The sequence below is a fragment of the Ammospiza caudacuta genome, chromosome 15 (genome assembly GCF_027887145.1).
Source record: "Ammospiza caudacuta isolate bAmmCau1 chromosome 15, bAmmCau1.pri, whole genome shotgun sequence".
Classification (NCBI taxonomy): Eukaryota; Metazoa; Chordata; class Aves; order Passeriformes; family Passerellidae; genus Ammospiza; species Ammospiza caudacuta.
In genome coordinates this window covers 5,342,184-5,358,409 of record NC_080607.1, presented here as the reverse complement: position 1 = coordinate 5,358,409, position 16,226 = coordinate 5,342,184, and the positions used below count along the sequence as shown (strand labels likewise).

The 16,226-nt window shown below is 58.2% G+C and overlaps 1 protein-coding gene across 1 annotated transcript; it reads right to left on the bottom strand.

Annotated features, from left to right (window-relative positions):
- Positions 1–200: 200 nt before the first annotated feature.
- LOC131564446 (sacsin-like) lies at positions 201–15,486 on the bottom strand. The gene is made up of 7 exons (XM_058814891.1): positions 15,427–15,486; positions 13,416–13,503; positions 13,137–13,239; positions 12,743–12,889; positions 11,067–12,393; positions 10,731–10,819; positions 201–10,246 (listed from the first exon to the last, which is right to left on the bottom strand). Exons 1-7 carry the CDS (start codon positions 15,447–15,449, stop codon positions 201–203), a joined length of 11,823 nt encoding a protein of 3,940 aa, XP_058670874.1. The 5' UTR covers positions 15,450–15,486.
- Positions 15,487–16,226: the final 740 nt, after the last annotated feature.

Genomic DNA, 16,226 nt, shown 5'->3' with positions numbered 1-16,226 from the left:
GACATGCCAATGGCTCAGGCTACTCTGTGATGTCCAGTGGTCTAGGCCTTCATCTGCCACCAAAACTCCCCTACCAGGGCTGGACAGTCTGGAATTGCCTGTGGCAAGTCCACGGTGAGTCCACAACAGGTCCAGGTGGGTCTCTGATGGGCGCCTGGTGGTCCTTTGCCCCAGGTGCTATGCCCCTTGGTAGGGACCTCTCACTTTCTGCCCACATGGTTCTTCAGTGTCACCAGCACTTTCTGTGCCCGCTTCAGGACCTCCTCCTCATCCACACTGGGGAAGGCCTCACTGGGGATCATGGGAAAGGGATGGTAACTTGGGTACTGTGTGGCCTTGCTGTCCACACCGCAGTCACACAACCACTGCACATCCAGGACGAGGCCCCTCAGCTCCGGCTCCTCGGCCTCCAGGCTTCGGGCCATGCCCATCAGCCCCCTATGGCCCGCAAAGGCTCCCCCATGGCAAAGCATGGCCGCCACCAGCGCCTTCTCCAGGGCCTGGTGCACTTTGAAGAGCACCCAGTTGGGGCAGCTGTGCAAGATGTCATTGCTGGCGGCCTGCAGGTCACTCGTGGCCTGACACAGCCAACGCAGGGCCTCAGGGATGGACGGAGTCAGGACCATGAGCTCTTCACTGCTCAGCAAGGAGCCACTGCCTCCCTGCCCGTGGTGCCAGGGCGCGCTCACAGGTTTGTATTGGCCCCGCACCTTTGGCCCCCTGACACCATGCAGAGGCCTCATTGCCAGGCTGGGATCCTTCCATGGCCCCTCTTCTGCCACAGCTTCAGCCTCCACCTGCAGCCTCTTCTCTGGCTCTGGTGCCGCCCCCACCAGTGCCACGTTGTTCTCCTCCAGAACCAAGGCAATCTCCTGCGGCTCCTTGCAGACCAGAATTTCACGTAGCACAGACAAAGCGTGTGTCTCCAGCTGCCCACCCAGGATGCTATTGATCTCCTGCGCCAGCGTCTCCACCACCCTCAGCTGCTGCCAGTTCAGCACCATCTCTGCGTGCTGGATGTAGAAGAGCCGCTGGGCACCACCAGACAGGCACACATGGATAACCTGCGACTGGGAGCTGCCCTCCACCTTTGCCCCGCTGTGCACCAACACAGTGCGGATGTCCTTGCAGCACTGCACTTTCACCTGCTCCACTGCAAAGCCACCATCCCCCTCCATTCCCATCATAGCCTTGAGGGTCTGCCACTGCAGCAGGGACTCCAGCCCCAGCCTAAACCACGGGGATACCAGCAGGGTCTGCAGACGCCTCTGCGCAGGACACTGAGAGCCATACTGACACGGCTGTGGACCACCCTCCTCCAGCTGCTTCTCTGTCACCTCTGAAAGCATCCGTGGCTGCAGGTGTGGTGGCAGCCTTTGCAGCAGCCACCTGGCATTACACCCAGACACTGGCAGTGCAGCCATGAACACAAAGGTCTTCTCCAGGGCCCGAGCAGTCTCTGAGGGCACACAGTCGTTGAAGCAGAGTTTGTGGGACAGCTCCAGGCAGTCAGCAGTGCTCAGCAGGTACAGCTCAGCCACAGCAGAGCAATCAGGGGGCTCTGGTTCCTCCCGCAGCAGCTGGAAGAAATGCCGTGTGGCCACCAGGACCGTCTTCTTCTGGCTACTGGAAAGGGTCCCACTGCCATGGCTCTCCTGGTAGATTTGGGCCAGGACACGGCTGTAGTGAGTTAGTGTGGGGACCAGGACAACACCAAGGTGTTGCAGGAGATCTCCAAAGACAGCCATTTGGGGGTGAGGCATGAGGAGGTAGGGGTAAAAGTCAGCCTCGTCTGGGAGTGCTGACACCACCTGCCATGGTCTGGCCATGTCGCATGACTTGGCCAGCACCACGGGCAGCTCAGCGAGGTGCTCTGCATCCACCTCCTCCAGATGGTCCTGCAGAAAGCTGTACATGCTATGGAGCACCTTGGCCCGTGTGCTTAGCTGTCCTTGTGTCGAGCAAGCTGCCCTGCACACATGTTCCAGGTTGGCCACCACCAGGGCAGTGGGTATCTCTACAAGGACTCCCATGGCCTTCAGGGACGTCTTCTCAAGTTTAAGGGATTTTTGCAGCATGGTGGCTGATGTCCACAGGAGTTCAGCCACATTTTTGCAGTAGGAAACACTGCCTTTCAGAGGCACGGCCTTAGTGCAGTTTGCAAAAGGAGGGTGAAGGTTCATTAAGACTGGGGGGATATCCAGAGGAGGCAGAAATTGGATTGAGGCAATTTTGCTCAGGAAACCCTTTGACTCAGGATTTTTCAACAGGATTGCAAGTTGCTTGACCATCTCCTGCTGTCGCTCCAGCAGTTCTGCAGCATGGCATGTAGCCTGAGTGGCTTCACGCTCTATCTCCTCAGCCAGTGCCACAAAATCCTCTACAGAGAGGCTGGTGCGGACACCTGCCTCGAGTAAGAACTGCACAATTTCTTTCTGGTTCAAACGTAGCTCCTTAAAGAAAGATTTAGGCACAAAGCGGTTTTGGAGCCGCAGGGTGTGGAAGGAGGGCATGTCAAGGTAGAAGTAGGAGGCCAGGCGCAGTGTTCCATGGGCATCTGGTATAAAGGCCACTTTTTGAAAAGCTGCCACAATGGCCTCCACACTCTCAACATCATAGGAAGATTTCAGGACAAAGAACAATCGTACAGCTTCCATGAGGTTTTGCCATGTGAGCTGGGACAGCCGGGGAAGTACCACAGTCATGAAGAGCTTTTGGTCATCTGTGACCTCCCACTTCAAACGCTTGGCCAGCCATTTGTGGAACAGGCTTAGTGTGAGAAGCACCATGTCTTCGTCCAAGTCATACAGGGCTTGGGCATTCAAGGACACCTGTTTGCAGAGTAACAGCACCTTGCGGTAGGGAGCCACAGCTACATAGTCCCCCCCAGACTTCTGGAAGAGAGGCAGGTGCTGGAGCTGCTCCAGTGCACATGAATCCAGCTTTTCCTTTCCCTGCTCGACAAATCTTAGCAGGGCTGACAAATCCTCCTCCTCTAAATCCCCCCAGCAGATATCAGCTCTTGTATCTGCCAGATGGGCCACTATAGCCCTGGGATCTCTGACCTGCAGTGCCCTTGGCTTCAGGAAATAGCAGGCAAAATTCCAGGGCAGCAGGGACCCCTGGAGCACAGGGATACCCATTTTATGCAACACTTTTTCCACGTCAGAGCAACACTCAAAAAGAACCCTGGAGAGGGAGGATAGTGGCAGTAGGTGCTTTGAGTCTTTCTTATTCCCCTGAACAGGCAGCACTGCCATATTCTGGAGATGATTCATGAATGACTTCATGGCCGCATCTGAGGTATCGGAGCGGACCACCTTCTCAAAGAAGATCCACAGCCCCCCGAGCCACTTTTCCCTGTCTTTGGTCCACTCCCACTGACCCAACACCTCCTGGATGAGTGGTATGGCCTGTGGGAGGTCAAGTTCCTTCACAAAGCAAGGTGGGATCCATGCAGAAACACACTTTTGGGCAAAACGGTGGCTGTGCTTGGGGAAGAGGTTGGCAAAGGAGTTCTTGAAGATAGGGTGGTGGCTACTGCAAGCATGCAGAAGACCATCTTCTGTGGCCAGCAAGGGCAGGCCTTCCAGGATTGCCTTGTCCCCATCCTCATGAGTACCTTGGGAGTGGCTGTTCCGTCCTGTTAAGTATCGCAGCAGGTAGGTGCAGCTCTTTGGGGTCCTCAGCGGTGTGTCAGCCAGCTTGCAGGGCACAGGCACAGCCAGGGCCTTGAGGAAGCACCGGAGAGAGTCTGGCCCTAAGACAACAGTGTTCACTTGGGCTTCAATGAACTCCTCGCGGATCTGCTGCAGGTGGGGGAATGCGGGAACCAGTTTCATGTTCAGTTGCTCCAGCACTTTCTGGATTTCTGGCTGAGGCATCTCCTTGAGAAAGTATGGCTCTGTTAGCATGTCCCCTCCACCTGGAGATGCCCAGGTTATTGTCACCCTGTCAGATGACTCCCTGTACACAGGCACAAGGGGCAGACGTTCATGACTGAGGTACTTGTAGACCTCTCTCACCATGTCCTGGAACATAGGTAACACACTTTTCATAACAGGGAAAAACTGGAGGAAGTGGGAGTCCAGGTGCTGCTGGCAGAGCTTCAGGGACTGATACCAGAGCTTTTCTGGCTCCAGGGCTTTCCACTGCCTGGTGAGAAAGTAACAGTATAGTGGAACCACCAAGCGCCGGAGCAAGAAGCCATTCCAGGTTGCCCCTGTGCCGCCTTTGTCCCAGTGGAGACTGCACCTGGCTGCATCCACAGAGAAGTTGGCATTGATGTGCAAAGGCAGCCCAGTGACTAAGGGCAGTGGGAGGGTGCAGAAGGCTCTGCCCATGACCCGGTTCAGAGGCTCCAGGCGGGCAGCCACAGCCCCATAGGGCAGCCATTTAAGCTCTGGAGACTCCTCAGCCCCATCCTCCACCCCAATTTGGGAGATCACCTGCCACAAACTTGTGGTCTTGGTCCTGCTATTTTTGACTTTCATGGTATAGGAGAGAGGGGTAGGGCTGTTCCCATCCATGGCTTGGCTTAATCTTGCTTGAAAATCCCATCTCAACTTTGCATCATCCTCTGTGAGCTCCGTGGTTACCCGCAGTTTCTCCACCAACTCTTTCCCATCTGGGGGGATCTCAGAGAAGATGATGGTGTGAACATGCCGGAGGAAGAGCAGCAAGTCCTCACCTTCCTTAGCCAGTGTTTCTTCCATGTTCTTGAGGTCTTGGTCTCGCACGACAATGTCAGACACCCTGGACTTGGTAGCCTCATCTGCAGTGCGGAGCGGCAGCCGGAAAAGGACGCCCTGTTTCAGGTTGAAGAAGGATGGTAGGAAGGTGTCATAAATGTCTGGAAAATTCTTCTTGAAGTCAGTGTTGACAGCAAACATGCTACCAGGCTTCTCAGTTGTGGCTGTGGGCACATAGAAGAGATGGGGATCAGAGACACACAGGGTACTGTCTCCGGTCAGGAAGGCTGGGCAGTCAGTAAAGTGGTAGACAGTGTTGAAGCCAAGGCCATATTTGCCTGTGACATCCTGACGGTCTTGCTTGCTGCCGATCCCCAGATGCTGAATGCCTTTAATGTCCTGCTCCTGGAAGGGGCGATCATTGTAGATGCAGAGGGCAGGGCCCTGCAGGGTCTTCCATTCCTCACTAAAAGTGGCCTTTGCTGGGTGCTGCCGGCGGTCCCACACAAAGTGCAAAAGCCCCGCACCAGCATCATCTGCATTCTGGAGCACCTCCTTCACCAGATCAGGAGCGGAGTACTCCTTCAAGATGTTCTTCAGTCGTGTTGGCAAATCTTCATGGGGACCAAATGGCTGTGCCCAGAGGCTCAAGTGATCAGTGTTGACTACACACCTCTCCAGTGCTCGGTGGCGTGTGGTGGTCACCCCACAGTGCAGGGCTGCCTCTCGGGACAGCTGTTTATGGCACAGCAGGACATCTCTGTCCAACGGCATCCATGGTGCATCATTAAAGTAGAGCTTGTCCCGTGGGTGCAAAATGCCCTCCTCATCAGGCAGAAAGAGTTGCTGGGTCTGGCAGGCATCAGGCTGGTTGCCATCTTCCATCAATCCACAAGACACAAGCCGCAGGGCCAGATTCAGCTTCGCAGCAGGCAGTGGCTTTCCAGCATGTGTCTCTGCCAGGGTGCAGAGCACTCGGGCATAATCATCCCAGGCGAATGTGTGGCGCAGCCCCACACACTCCCAGAGCTCTCTGTAGAGCTTGTACTGGTCTTGAAGTTGATGAAGGTATGGGGCAGCCTCAAATGACAGTGTCTCAGCCACAGCTGTGACTGGCACAAAACGGGAGCCCACCAAGATGAAGGGCTCCCCTGGGGCCACTGCAGATGCCACCTCATCCCGGCTGGAGGGATGTTCCTGGAGCAGCATGTTCAGGTGCTTGTAGCAGCAGTTGGTGTTGTACTGCAGGGTCTCCAAAGGGAGAGTATTGGAGAAACGACGGAGTGCTCGCAGCTGCTCGAGGACCTGAGCTGATGGTACCTGCCGGTCCAGCCCCAAGAAGGACGCTACCTCCTTGGAGAGGCTGAAGTTTTCCCCCAGCATTTTAGGAGCCAAGATAGGCTGGATGAGTCCCACTAGTGGCTCGTGGAGGTGATGGTAGAGCTGGGCAGCTGGCAGCAGCACAGGGTCACCGGTGTGCTGTGCAGCAGGGAGGAAGGGCACACTCTGGAAAGTGGCCTGCAGGGTGTCGTTTGTTCCCTTCTTCACTGCATCCCGAAGTAACTCAAGGATGCAGGCAGCCCTCTGGCAGCCCTGGGCATGATTCTTGGTCCAGACTAGCTGCACAGTCTTTGCCCTCTCCAGCAGCTCTGGCAGAGCCACGGTGTTCTTCACCATGCCCAGTCTCTCTAGTTGGTTTAGTCTCTCCAGGAAGGCATTCCCAGTGGGGAAGCGCCCATCCTCAGGGTTGTATAAAGGGGCAGCACGGCCTCTGGGATGCACCAGGCAATTGATGAACTGCAGGTGGCCATGAGGGGTGACAGGGATGCAGGGCACTGTCCGCAGCACTTTGTCCACATCCTCATGAGACATATCCAGCGCATGGAGCACCAGCAGGTTCCGGTCAACATCAGGGAGATTTTCCAAGTTGGGAAGCACAAGCTCACACAGAAAGCGGCTCCAGTCATAGGTTCCAGCATCCAGCGCCTTCCCGAGGCCCTCCTGCACCTTCCCAGGCAAGGCCACAGCCAACAGGGGATGGGGCACGGTGATGGCAAAAACTCGCTGTGCCACAGTTCCCAGCTCAGGGTGTCTCTCCACAGCCTGGTGCAGGAAGCGGGCGTCCTGCAGCGAGCACCAGGAGCGGCCATCGGAAAAGAGCCTTGGGCCACTCCTGGCTGCCACAGCCTGGTAGAAACCAGTCACAGCCTCTGTAAAGGGGTAATGGGCAGTGCTAACATCTGGCCAGAAGAGATGATACTCATAGTTCTTTAACTCGCCTGCCTCGTGCATGGCACGGAGATGGTCCAGTGCCCGGAGCCAGGCCAGCGGCACGGCATTGTGGAGCAGCACCCGGTTCCACTTGCCCCGCTCCGCTGTGCCCCACAGCCCCTTGCGATTTGAGAGGATGCTGAAGGCCCCATGCAGGTGGATTGGCAGCCCTGACATGATCGGCATGGGAAGGTGGCAGAAAACTTGCCCCTTCTCAGCATCCAGATGTGGCACCCACTTGCCATCTTCAGTAGGGGCAAGGGGAAGGGCCACACCAGCCATGGGAAGGGGAGGATGGAGTCCTGCCTGTGTGTTCTGGTGAAACAGTTCCAACAACTCCCCATCACCCTGACACACCAAAACCAGGTAGTGCCACGTGGTCCTGGATTCCTTCTCACAGGCTGAGAGCTGCTCGATGGCTGCCCAACTTGGGGGATCCCCAGGGGCTCCCAAGTCTCGGATCTCCTTTCTCTGCAGCGTGATCAGAGGCATGGTATCCTCTGCAGAAGTGGCCATGTCTGGCAGCATCTCCAGGGACAGCTCCCTCACCTTCTTCAGGAAGAGCAGCAGGAGCCGGTTAGAGCCAAGGAAAGCAGTTCCAAGGGACTGGATGCGCTCTGTACCAAAGGCCTCAGAGCAAATCTGTGATGTCACAGCTTCCTCTTCAGTGCGAAAAGGCAAGCGGAAAAGGCTCCCTGGAAAGGGTCCTGGCTCAGGCAGGCAGCACCCAAAGATACCGTGGTAGGGCTGGAACTGCTCAGCAAACACACGGAGGATGCGTGGTCGGCTGGAGAAGTCCAGGCGAATGCCAGGGGAGCCAGCCCTGGGGATGTGCTTGCCCAGATGGGTGCCATTGGGATCAAAGATGAGCAGTGTCTCCCCACTCAGCACTGCTGGCACATCCGTGACACGGTACACAGAGCTGAAGCCCAGCCCAAAGCGCCCGATCCGGCCTGCCTGGCCCTCCTTTGTGGCAGCCCCAATCCGAGTGATGTTCTGGAGGTCATCCTCTGTGAACAGGGCATCGTTGTAGGCCCAGAGGGCTGGGCCGTGGCAGGCAGCCATGCCTGGGTCTAGCAGCCCAGAGGTGGCCTTTCTGCGGCACCGCAGGTCCAGGAGGAAGCGGCACACGGTAGCGCTGGCATCCTCTGCGTTCTGGACCATCTCTGTGAAGAGGTCGCCCTCCTCGCCGTACTCCTGGAGGATGTTGCGGAGGCGTCGGGTGATGGGCTCTGAGGGGCCACAGGCTGTGAACGGCTCTGGGCCCAGCACCCGCGTACTGAGACGCTCCGTGCCCAGGAACATGGCTGTGCTGGAAGGCACTGCCTCGTGCACCACCTCTTGAACATCCTCCTCTTCCTCCAGCTCCATGTCCAGGTACACGGCAGAGGCAGCTGGACGGAGGGCAAAGCCTGAACCCCGAGGGATCCTCACAGGAACCGGCACAGTGCCCTCACTGTGGTGGCCTCGCCTCTGCAGCCACTCCAGGACAGCTACAACCACCTGCAACTCTGCGGCAGTGCCCCCTCTGGAGCTGCGCCTGTCTATGTCCTGCCCCAGGGCGCGCAGGGCTGACACTGCCCTCTCCTCACTCACCCCATCTGCCACTCCCCAAGCCCTGAAGAGACAGCCGAAGGACAGGAAGTCAGGGGGCACCCGGGGCACCAGCATCCCCAGCTCCAGCTTCTCAGGATAGCCCAGCACAGCATCACGTGGCACAACAAGCCCAGACCCAGTCCACACAACAGCACTATCCGGGGCAGTCCCAAAGGCCTTCAGGTTTTCCTGCATGTGCCAGTAGATGGGCTGGAGAGCAGGACCCACCTCATCCATGTTCCTGTGCCCTGCCAGCTTTCTCAGTTGCTCCCACACTCTCTCCGGCGGTGGGGTCTGGCTCAGCCCCAGCTTCTTCTCTGCCTCTGGCACAAAGGCGTCAGTCAGGGGCATGGTAAGCCCCACCAGGGATTGGTACTGCATGGATCTCAGCTCCTTAGGGGGCAGGAAGGGCTGCCCAGTCTCTCCTGTGCACTTGGAGCGAGGCACCCAGGGCAGGGCCTGAAGCTGCCCGAGCTCTGCAGCACTGAAGCCATGCAGTGCTTTGGGGTGGTTGCAGACTGTGATCAGTGCCTCAGCCCTGTCCAGAGCTGCCGTGCCACCCTGACTGACTTTTGCTGCAGCTGCTAGGATGTCTGAGGGCAGCACGCACCCCTCACCGTGCCGCAAGCCCACGGCCCTCAAGGCACGGAGGACAGACAGATTGTGGAAGGGAGCAGGAGGAAAGCGCTCGGGTCCCAGCAGCGCCTGCAAGGTGCTGTCACAGGGGTCATAGAGGTCTTGCGGGCATGCGGGGCCGTCAGGGGTCTCCAGGAAGGCCAGCGTGCTGCAGGCCTGCTGGAGCGAGGGGCTCTGTGCAAAGACAGTGTCCCCGTGCTGCAGCACCCAGAGCAGCAGAGCCTGCGTCTCAGCTGCTCGCCCCGCATACGCCCCTTGGGCCACGGCTCTGACGGCCTTCAGCATCACACAGGCTGCACTAATGAGGGGCCTCTGCAGCCTCCCGAGTAGCCGCCGGTCAACTTCATCCCGGCACCGCAACACGGTCTCCGGCAGCACCACACCTTGGGGCAGCTCCAGCTCTGGCTCCAGCGCCGGGGTGGCAGTGGCTGGCACCAGCTCCGTGGGCTGTGGGGTGGCCAAGCAGGGCAGTGGCAGAAAGAGGGGCAGAGCAGCCAGAGTGGCCATGTCTTGCTTTGTCAGGGATGGGATGTCTGACAGGTAGTGCCGGAGGGTGACCACATCTGCATCAGGCAGCGAGGCCATGCGGGAGGCCACTGCGGCAGCCCCCTGCCTGCCCAGGGCCCGCAGGGCATTGAGGGGGGATGGAGGCAGGACATAGCGGGGCAGCGAGCAGTGCCACGTGCTTGGTGGCACCACAGGGCAACCCAGGATCTCCAGCACAGAGGCCACATCAAGTGGCAGGAGCTGGCCCTCCCATGCCTGGAAGATAAGACTGGACTCGGGTATCAGTGGAGCCAGACGGACCGTGGGGGCATCCAGTGAGGACAGGGCTATGAGAGGAAGTCCCTCCAGAGGGCCCAGGTCTTTCATGTGGTGGGCCAGGAATTGCCACAGGGCTGGGAACCAGGAGGGTGGGGGCTGGGGGAGGCCTTGGGCTGGGCACCACGTCACTGGGGTTGAAGACTGGGATGTCCAGGTGGGGGGCAGAGCCAAGCGCAGGGTCTGTACAGTCACGGCTGGATCCAGCAGAACCAGGTTGGAGAAGAGACCTGTGTAGAAGAGGCAGAGGCTGCACCAGAAACACGTGGGACCTGGGACCTGGCAGGGGGACATAGGATGGGGGAGAAAGAACCTGCAGCGGATGGGTGGCCCCCATATGGAATTTGGGAGGACTTGGGCTCTGGAGGGATGTTGGATACCCTCAATAGGAGCACAGAGAACCCAGAAACCTCAGGGTGGGTGGGGATATAAGAAAGATATGTGAGGTAAAAAGGTGTTAGGGGGACCAGCACTGGGGAGCACAGAGGTCTTCAGAGGAGGAATACAGTGAGACTCAGCACCTGAGGGAGCACAAAGGGGACAGGGGAATGTGGGAAAAACAGCAAGGACATGGATCCCCAGAGAGACAGGGACGTACAGGGAGATACTGGGGCTGCAGAGGAACCCCAAGGTGTACAAGGCTGCCTGGGCATGTTAGGGCTTAGGGGGGGCAAGCAGGGACCTAAAGGTGATCCAGGGACCCCCATCTCTTACCCTTCTTGGCAATGCCTCGCAGGAGGCTGTCCAAGCCTGGCTCCAGGTCTGAGGGCAGGAATGACCCAGCCAAGCCAGGCAGGAGCTCCCTGTGGTGACAAACAGAGGTGCTGGGGGACCAGAGGGGTAATGGGGAACAGCTTTCTGGACACCTGCCTTAGCTCCCACTTGGTGACACTAGAGAAGGAGGGCAGTGAGGAGCCCAAATATCCAGGACCAAATATCCAGGTTTGGCCATGCCCCCCCTTCCCAATTCAAGAGCGAGCTGTGACTGTGGGCAGCTGGCTGTCCTGCCTACTCTGCAAAGAACAGAGCCGCCGGGGACCGCGGGCTCACCTGGGGCAGTCGGATGTGTCCACGTAGACAATGGCCGACGCAGTTCCGAAGGCCACGAAGGTTCCATCGGCGCGGGGCAGGAGGGGGAGGCCGCGGAGCCCAGCATGGCACCCATCCCCGGCCACGTAGCGCAGCAGGGAGAGGCGGCTGGCAGCCGGGAGCTCTGTGGCCCCGTGGCGCCGCAGCACCTCCCGCACGTGTCCCGCCGTGGCCTCCCGCAGACCCTTCGGCATCCCCAAAGCCAGCGCCCTCCACACGTGGGGTGGGACCTCGGCCACCGGCTCCCCGGCCGCCACCAGCAAGGCCTGCACCGCCCGCCGTGCGGCCTCATCGCCCACGGCCGCTGGCAGCAGCACAGCCTCGAGGGCCCGCAGCCGCCCCTGCCCCCCGGCCGACAGCAGGACGGGGGCGGCCGCCAGCTCCCGGCACACGCGGCTCACCAGGCTGTGCATCCGGCCGCAGCTCGGCGTGCGCTCGGGGTCCGGCCACAGGCTGTAGGCATCTGCACCGGGCAGGGCCACGGCCACAGCGGCCAAGGGGCTGTAGACCCGGGGCAGCAGGTCGAGCAGTAGCAGAGCATTCCAGCGGGCATCTTCCTCACCCTCCTCGCCCTCTTGGGGCCAGCGCAGGTGGCGGCGATCATCGGAGAGGGCAAAGGGAGCGCTGGCATGGACGGGCAGCCCCGTGGCTGTCTCATCGGTGGCTGGCAGTGGCAGGAAGCAGCAGAGCCGCCCTTGGCAGGCCCCGCGGAGGGGGTGTGCCAGGCTCAGCTCAGGGCAGCACCCCAGCTGTGTGCCCAGAGCCACGGCTGGCCCCTCAGTAGCCCTGCCTGTGGCCACCAGCCACTCGCTCCCAGCACCCACCTCATCCCTGCGCAGGGCCACCAGGCAGCACTCCAGACTCAGCCCCTCAGCCCCTGATGGCACCGGGACAGGGAGAGGCTGAGGGGATGCCTCAAGTGTTCCCATGAGTGTCTGGACCCCGTCAGGGGCCACACGGTGCAGGGCCACGCGGCGGACATGGCGGAGGAAGAGGAGGGCAAGAGGGGCCTCTGTGAGGAAGGTCTGGATGAGGTTGCAGATGCGCTCAGGATCGGAGACCCCTGCAGCAATTTCTGAGGGTTGCCGGCGAAGGGGGAAGCGGAAGAGGGTGCCCTGGGCTGAGGCACGGTGTTGTCCTACAGCTTCCAGCCCAGCCCAGAAGGGCTCAAAAAGGCCAGGAAGGTCCTGGGCCTCAGAGATGTCCCAGCGCTTGCCACCACCAGGCAGCACCTGGCATTCGGGGTCCAGCACCCCCAGGTACGGGGGGCTCAGCACACCTGGCAGGTCTGGAGACATGGGAACCATGAGGCCACAGAGATGACATGGACACCACTGCCTTCCCAGATCATTCCAACTCATCAATGCCCACACAATGGCCTCAAGTTTATCCCCATGGTGCCTCCCATGATCCAAAGCTTAATCCCAATTCACCAGTCCTCCCTCTGTTTGTCCCCCTAGCCCTGCTCTCCATTTCCAGCCAGCCTCCCGATGCTCCAGGTTTCCTTACTTTGGACACAGCCCTCCGTTTTGCACACCCCCAGTGCTCCCAGTTCTCCCCAGCACCTGTATTTCAGTGCCTCCAGTAAAACCCACACGCCCAGTTCAGTCCCAGCTGAGGCTCCCAGTGCCACTCACCGGTGAGGTGGTAGACCGAGATGAAGCCCAAGCCGAAGCGCCCCACGCTGCGGGGATCCTCCCGCTTGTGTGACACCCCTGGGCGCTGAATCCCTGTCCAGTCCCGGGCCGACATCACGGCGTCGTTGTAGGCCAAGAGAGCTGGGCCTGGAGGTCAGCACCATCCATGGGTTAGGGACAATTGGGACATGGAGTGGGAATTGTCATTCACACTCACTGTCCCCACAAGCTCCAGTCCCACAAAACCCCCCTCAGCAGCACTGAGTCCTACCAGTACCCTCAGTGCCCCCAGCACATCCCAGAACCCCTCACCAGTTCCAGTTCCCCCAGCACCAGCCAGTGCCACCCCAAGGCTTCATCCAGTTTTTCTCCCAGTGCCCACAGTGCCTCTCACCCTGGGTGCCCTCCAGTCCCCCTCCGGTGATGTCAAACTCTCGTTCGTCAGACACAAACACGACCTCGTTAGCACCGGCATCGTCCGCGTTCTGCACCAGCTCCTGGAATTACAGATCAGTGCTCGGTCACCTGGGCCCTCCAGGCCCTGAGAAGAGCATTGAACCCCTCTCCCAGCTGGGCACCAAGGTCCTGGTGCTGGACAGGGACCAGCCCCACTGCCTGCAGTGCCTGCCCTGCTGGGCAGGAGATCCCAGATGGGGTTCCCTGGGGGTCTGACCTTGAGGATCTGCCCTCCATCTGGGTACTTCTGCAGGATGCTGTGCAGGTAGTCAAGGAAGGTGGGTGCCCGCTGGCAGAAGGTGTCCCTGTAAGGCACAGAGAGGGAGAGAAGGTGTGGGGGAGACTCTGTAACCAGGACACCCACATCCTCCTTGGATCCCACAGGATGTGCCTCTGCTTGGAAAGGGTCAAGGACCCCATCTCCTTCCAGGATCCACTGAAACAATTACTTTCAAGGACAACAAACTTCCCCAAACCCTTATCTCTTCCTGGGATGTCCCAGAGCACTGTTTTTGGCTGGGATAGAGAATTTTCTTCCCAGAAGTGTGTCCAGGGCTATGTTCAGGATTTAGCATAACAGTGTCAGTTGCACACAGATGTTTGAGTTGGAGCCCAGTCAAGGACTTTTCAGTGTCCTATGCTCTGCCAGTAAGGGGGAGCATGGCCAGGAGACCCAACCCCAACTGGCCAGAGGGATATTCCGGACCCCAGAACCTCCTGCCCAGTACAGAAACTGGGAGGGGGTTGGCCAGGAGTCACCAATCCCTGCTGTGGGATGGGTGGGGCATTGGGCAGTGGGGCATGAGCAACTATTGGGCATTGCTGGTTTCTCTTGGGTTTTATTCCATTCTCTCTCCTTTTCATTACTATTAGTAGCAGCAGTAACATCCATATATTTAGTTTTGTTTCAATTATTGAACTGTTCTTGTGTCAGTTCAGAGGTTTTACCTTTTCTTTTTGATTCTCCCCCACTGGGAACAGTGAGTGGCTTTATGAGATGAGCTCTGGGTAGGGGTTAAACTGTCCTGAGGGTTTGGGTAACCAGAGAGTATTGGGAAGGGAAGGGGAAGGGCAGGGGGAAGGGGAAGGGGAAGGGAAGGCTGAGCTGGGAGATTTGTCTCATGGCTTGGCTCTCGCAGAAAAGCCTAAAGGTGTAATTATTAGCAGTTCCCACTGGATGGCTCCCGAAGCCCAGCGGGGACGGCAATGCCGAGCACAGCCGGCAGCTTTGATCCAGCCGTCCTCTCGTACCACAGCCCCGTGTTATCAACCACAACAGAGTGATAACCTTAGCCCAGAGCCAGGGAGGATGAACATTTCCATGGGACTACACCCACCAGGAAGGGTTTTATAAAATGCACCTGTGAGCGCACGGGCAGGAATCACGAGAGCAAACTGTGACCCACAGCTATTAAATAAATATGAGAGATGCTTACAACTGTGTTTTAACACACTCTGCTCAGATCTCAACTCTTTGTGCCCCAAAGAGAGGACTGCTGTGGTTTAACCCCAGCCAGGAACTCAGTCCCACACAGCCACTCGCTGCTCTGGTGAGATGGAGGAGCGAATCCAGAAAAGGTAAAACCCATGAGTGGAGATAAGAATAGTTTAAAAACTGAAACAAGACTAAATAAATTGATATTACTGCTGCTACTACTATTAAGAATAGTAATGGGAAGGAGAGAGAACAGAATAAAACGCAATAGAAACCAGCAGTGCCCAGTAGCTGCTCATCACCCACTGACCAATACCCAGCCCGTTCCCCAGTAGCAATCGCTGGCTCCCAGCCCCCTCCCAGTTTCTGTACTGGGCAGGAGGTTCTGTGGCCAGGAATATCCCCCTGCCCAGTTGGGGTCGGGTCTCCTGGCCATGCTCCCCTTGCTGGCAGAGCATGGGACACTGAAAAGTCCTTGCCTTGGAGTGAGCTCCACAGGGCTCTGATTCAGCATGTTACCAGCGTTGTTCTCACTTTGAATAACAAAAACAGCGCTGGAGCAGCTTCTGGGAGAAAATTCTCTCAGTCAAAACCAAGACATCCAGCAGCCCCTGAAAACCCCTCCCTGTGAGCCTTGACCGCTGCAGTCCCCACCTCCCCCAGTCACCCTTCAGTGCTCCCCAGCACCCCCCGAGCCCCTGCCCCACCAACAGCCACCCGTGACCCCCAGAGCGCTCCAGCCATGCCCTGTGTGCCCCCACAAACCCCCAGTGATGCCCCCAGACCCACTCACGCCTTCGGCTGCTTGAGGGCCATGGTGGGCACTGCGGGGCACCCCTGCCCACTCCTGGAGATGGAGATGCTGCTGCTGCTGCTGCTGGTGCCGCCGCCGCCCGGTGTCACTGCCCTGTGTCCCTGCCCCGTGTCCCTGCCCGGTGCCGCCGCCGCCAGGTGTCCCTGCCCGGAGCTCCGGTCCGTTTCCTGCTCCGCCTCCCTGGTCCCGCGCCTCGGACCGAGAGTTTCGTTTCCCCGCTGCAGACGCGCATTCGGGGAAATGTGCTTTTGCTAAGTTTTTTGCAAGAATAGCGGCGGGGAGCAAGGCGACACGAAAGGTGGTGCGTGGGACCGGGGCGGGAACTCGCCTGTGCGGCAGGGAAATGGGAATGTGGATACCTGCATGGGGTATGGGAACACGTGGGTGTTGGATGATATTTTTTTCTGATTTAGAGATGGGGTGACTGAGAGATGTTTTAAAAACTTTTATTCTATTTTCATTCTCATGAGAAGGGTGAGATAATACAGATGTTATAATTCACATCATCACAATCAGAAGTAAACTATTTCCTAATTACAATATACTATTAAATGTTTCTTGGCCTATCAGGTTTAGCCACACCATGTTGTAGATGCTTTAAAGCCAATCATCTAAAATGACCCCTCGTGGGTCCCACTACAATGCATCTTTCATGGCTTTATTTCTCTAAAGTATTCAGTCTTATCTGCAATGCCATCTTTTGAAACTTGTTTCTAGCTCCATTTGTCTCTCACCAATATCTGTCCTATTCCATGGCATTTCTAAGACAGCATTTCTTA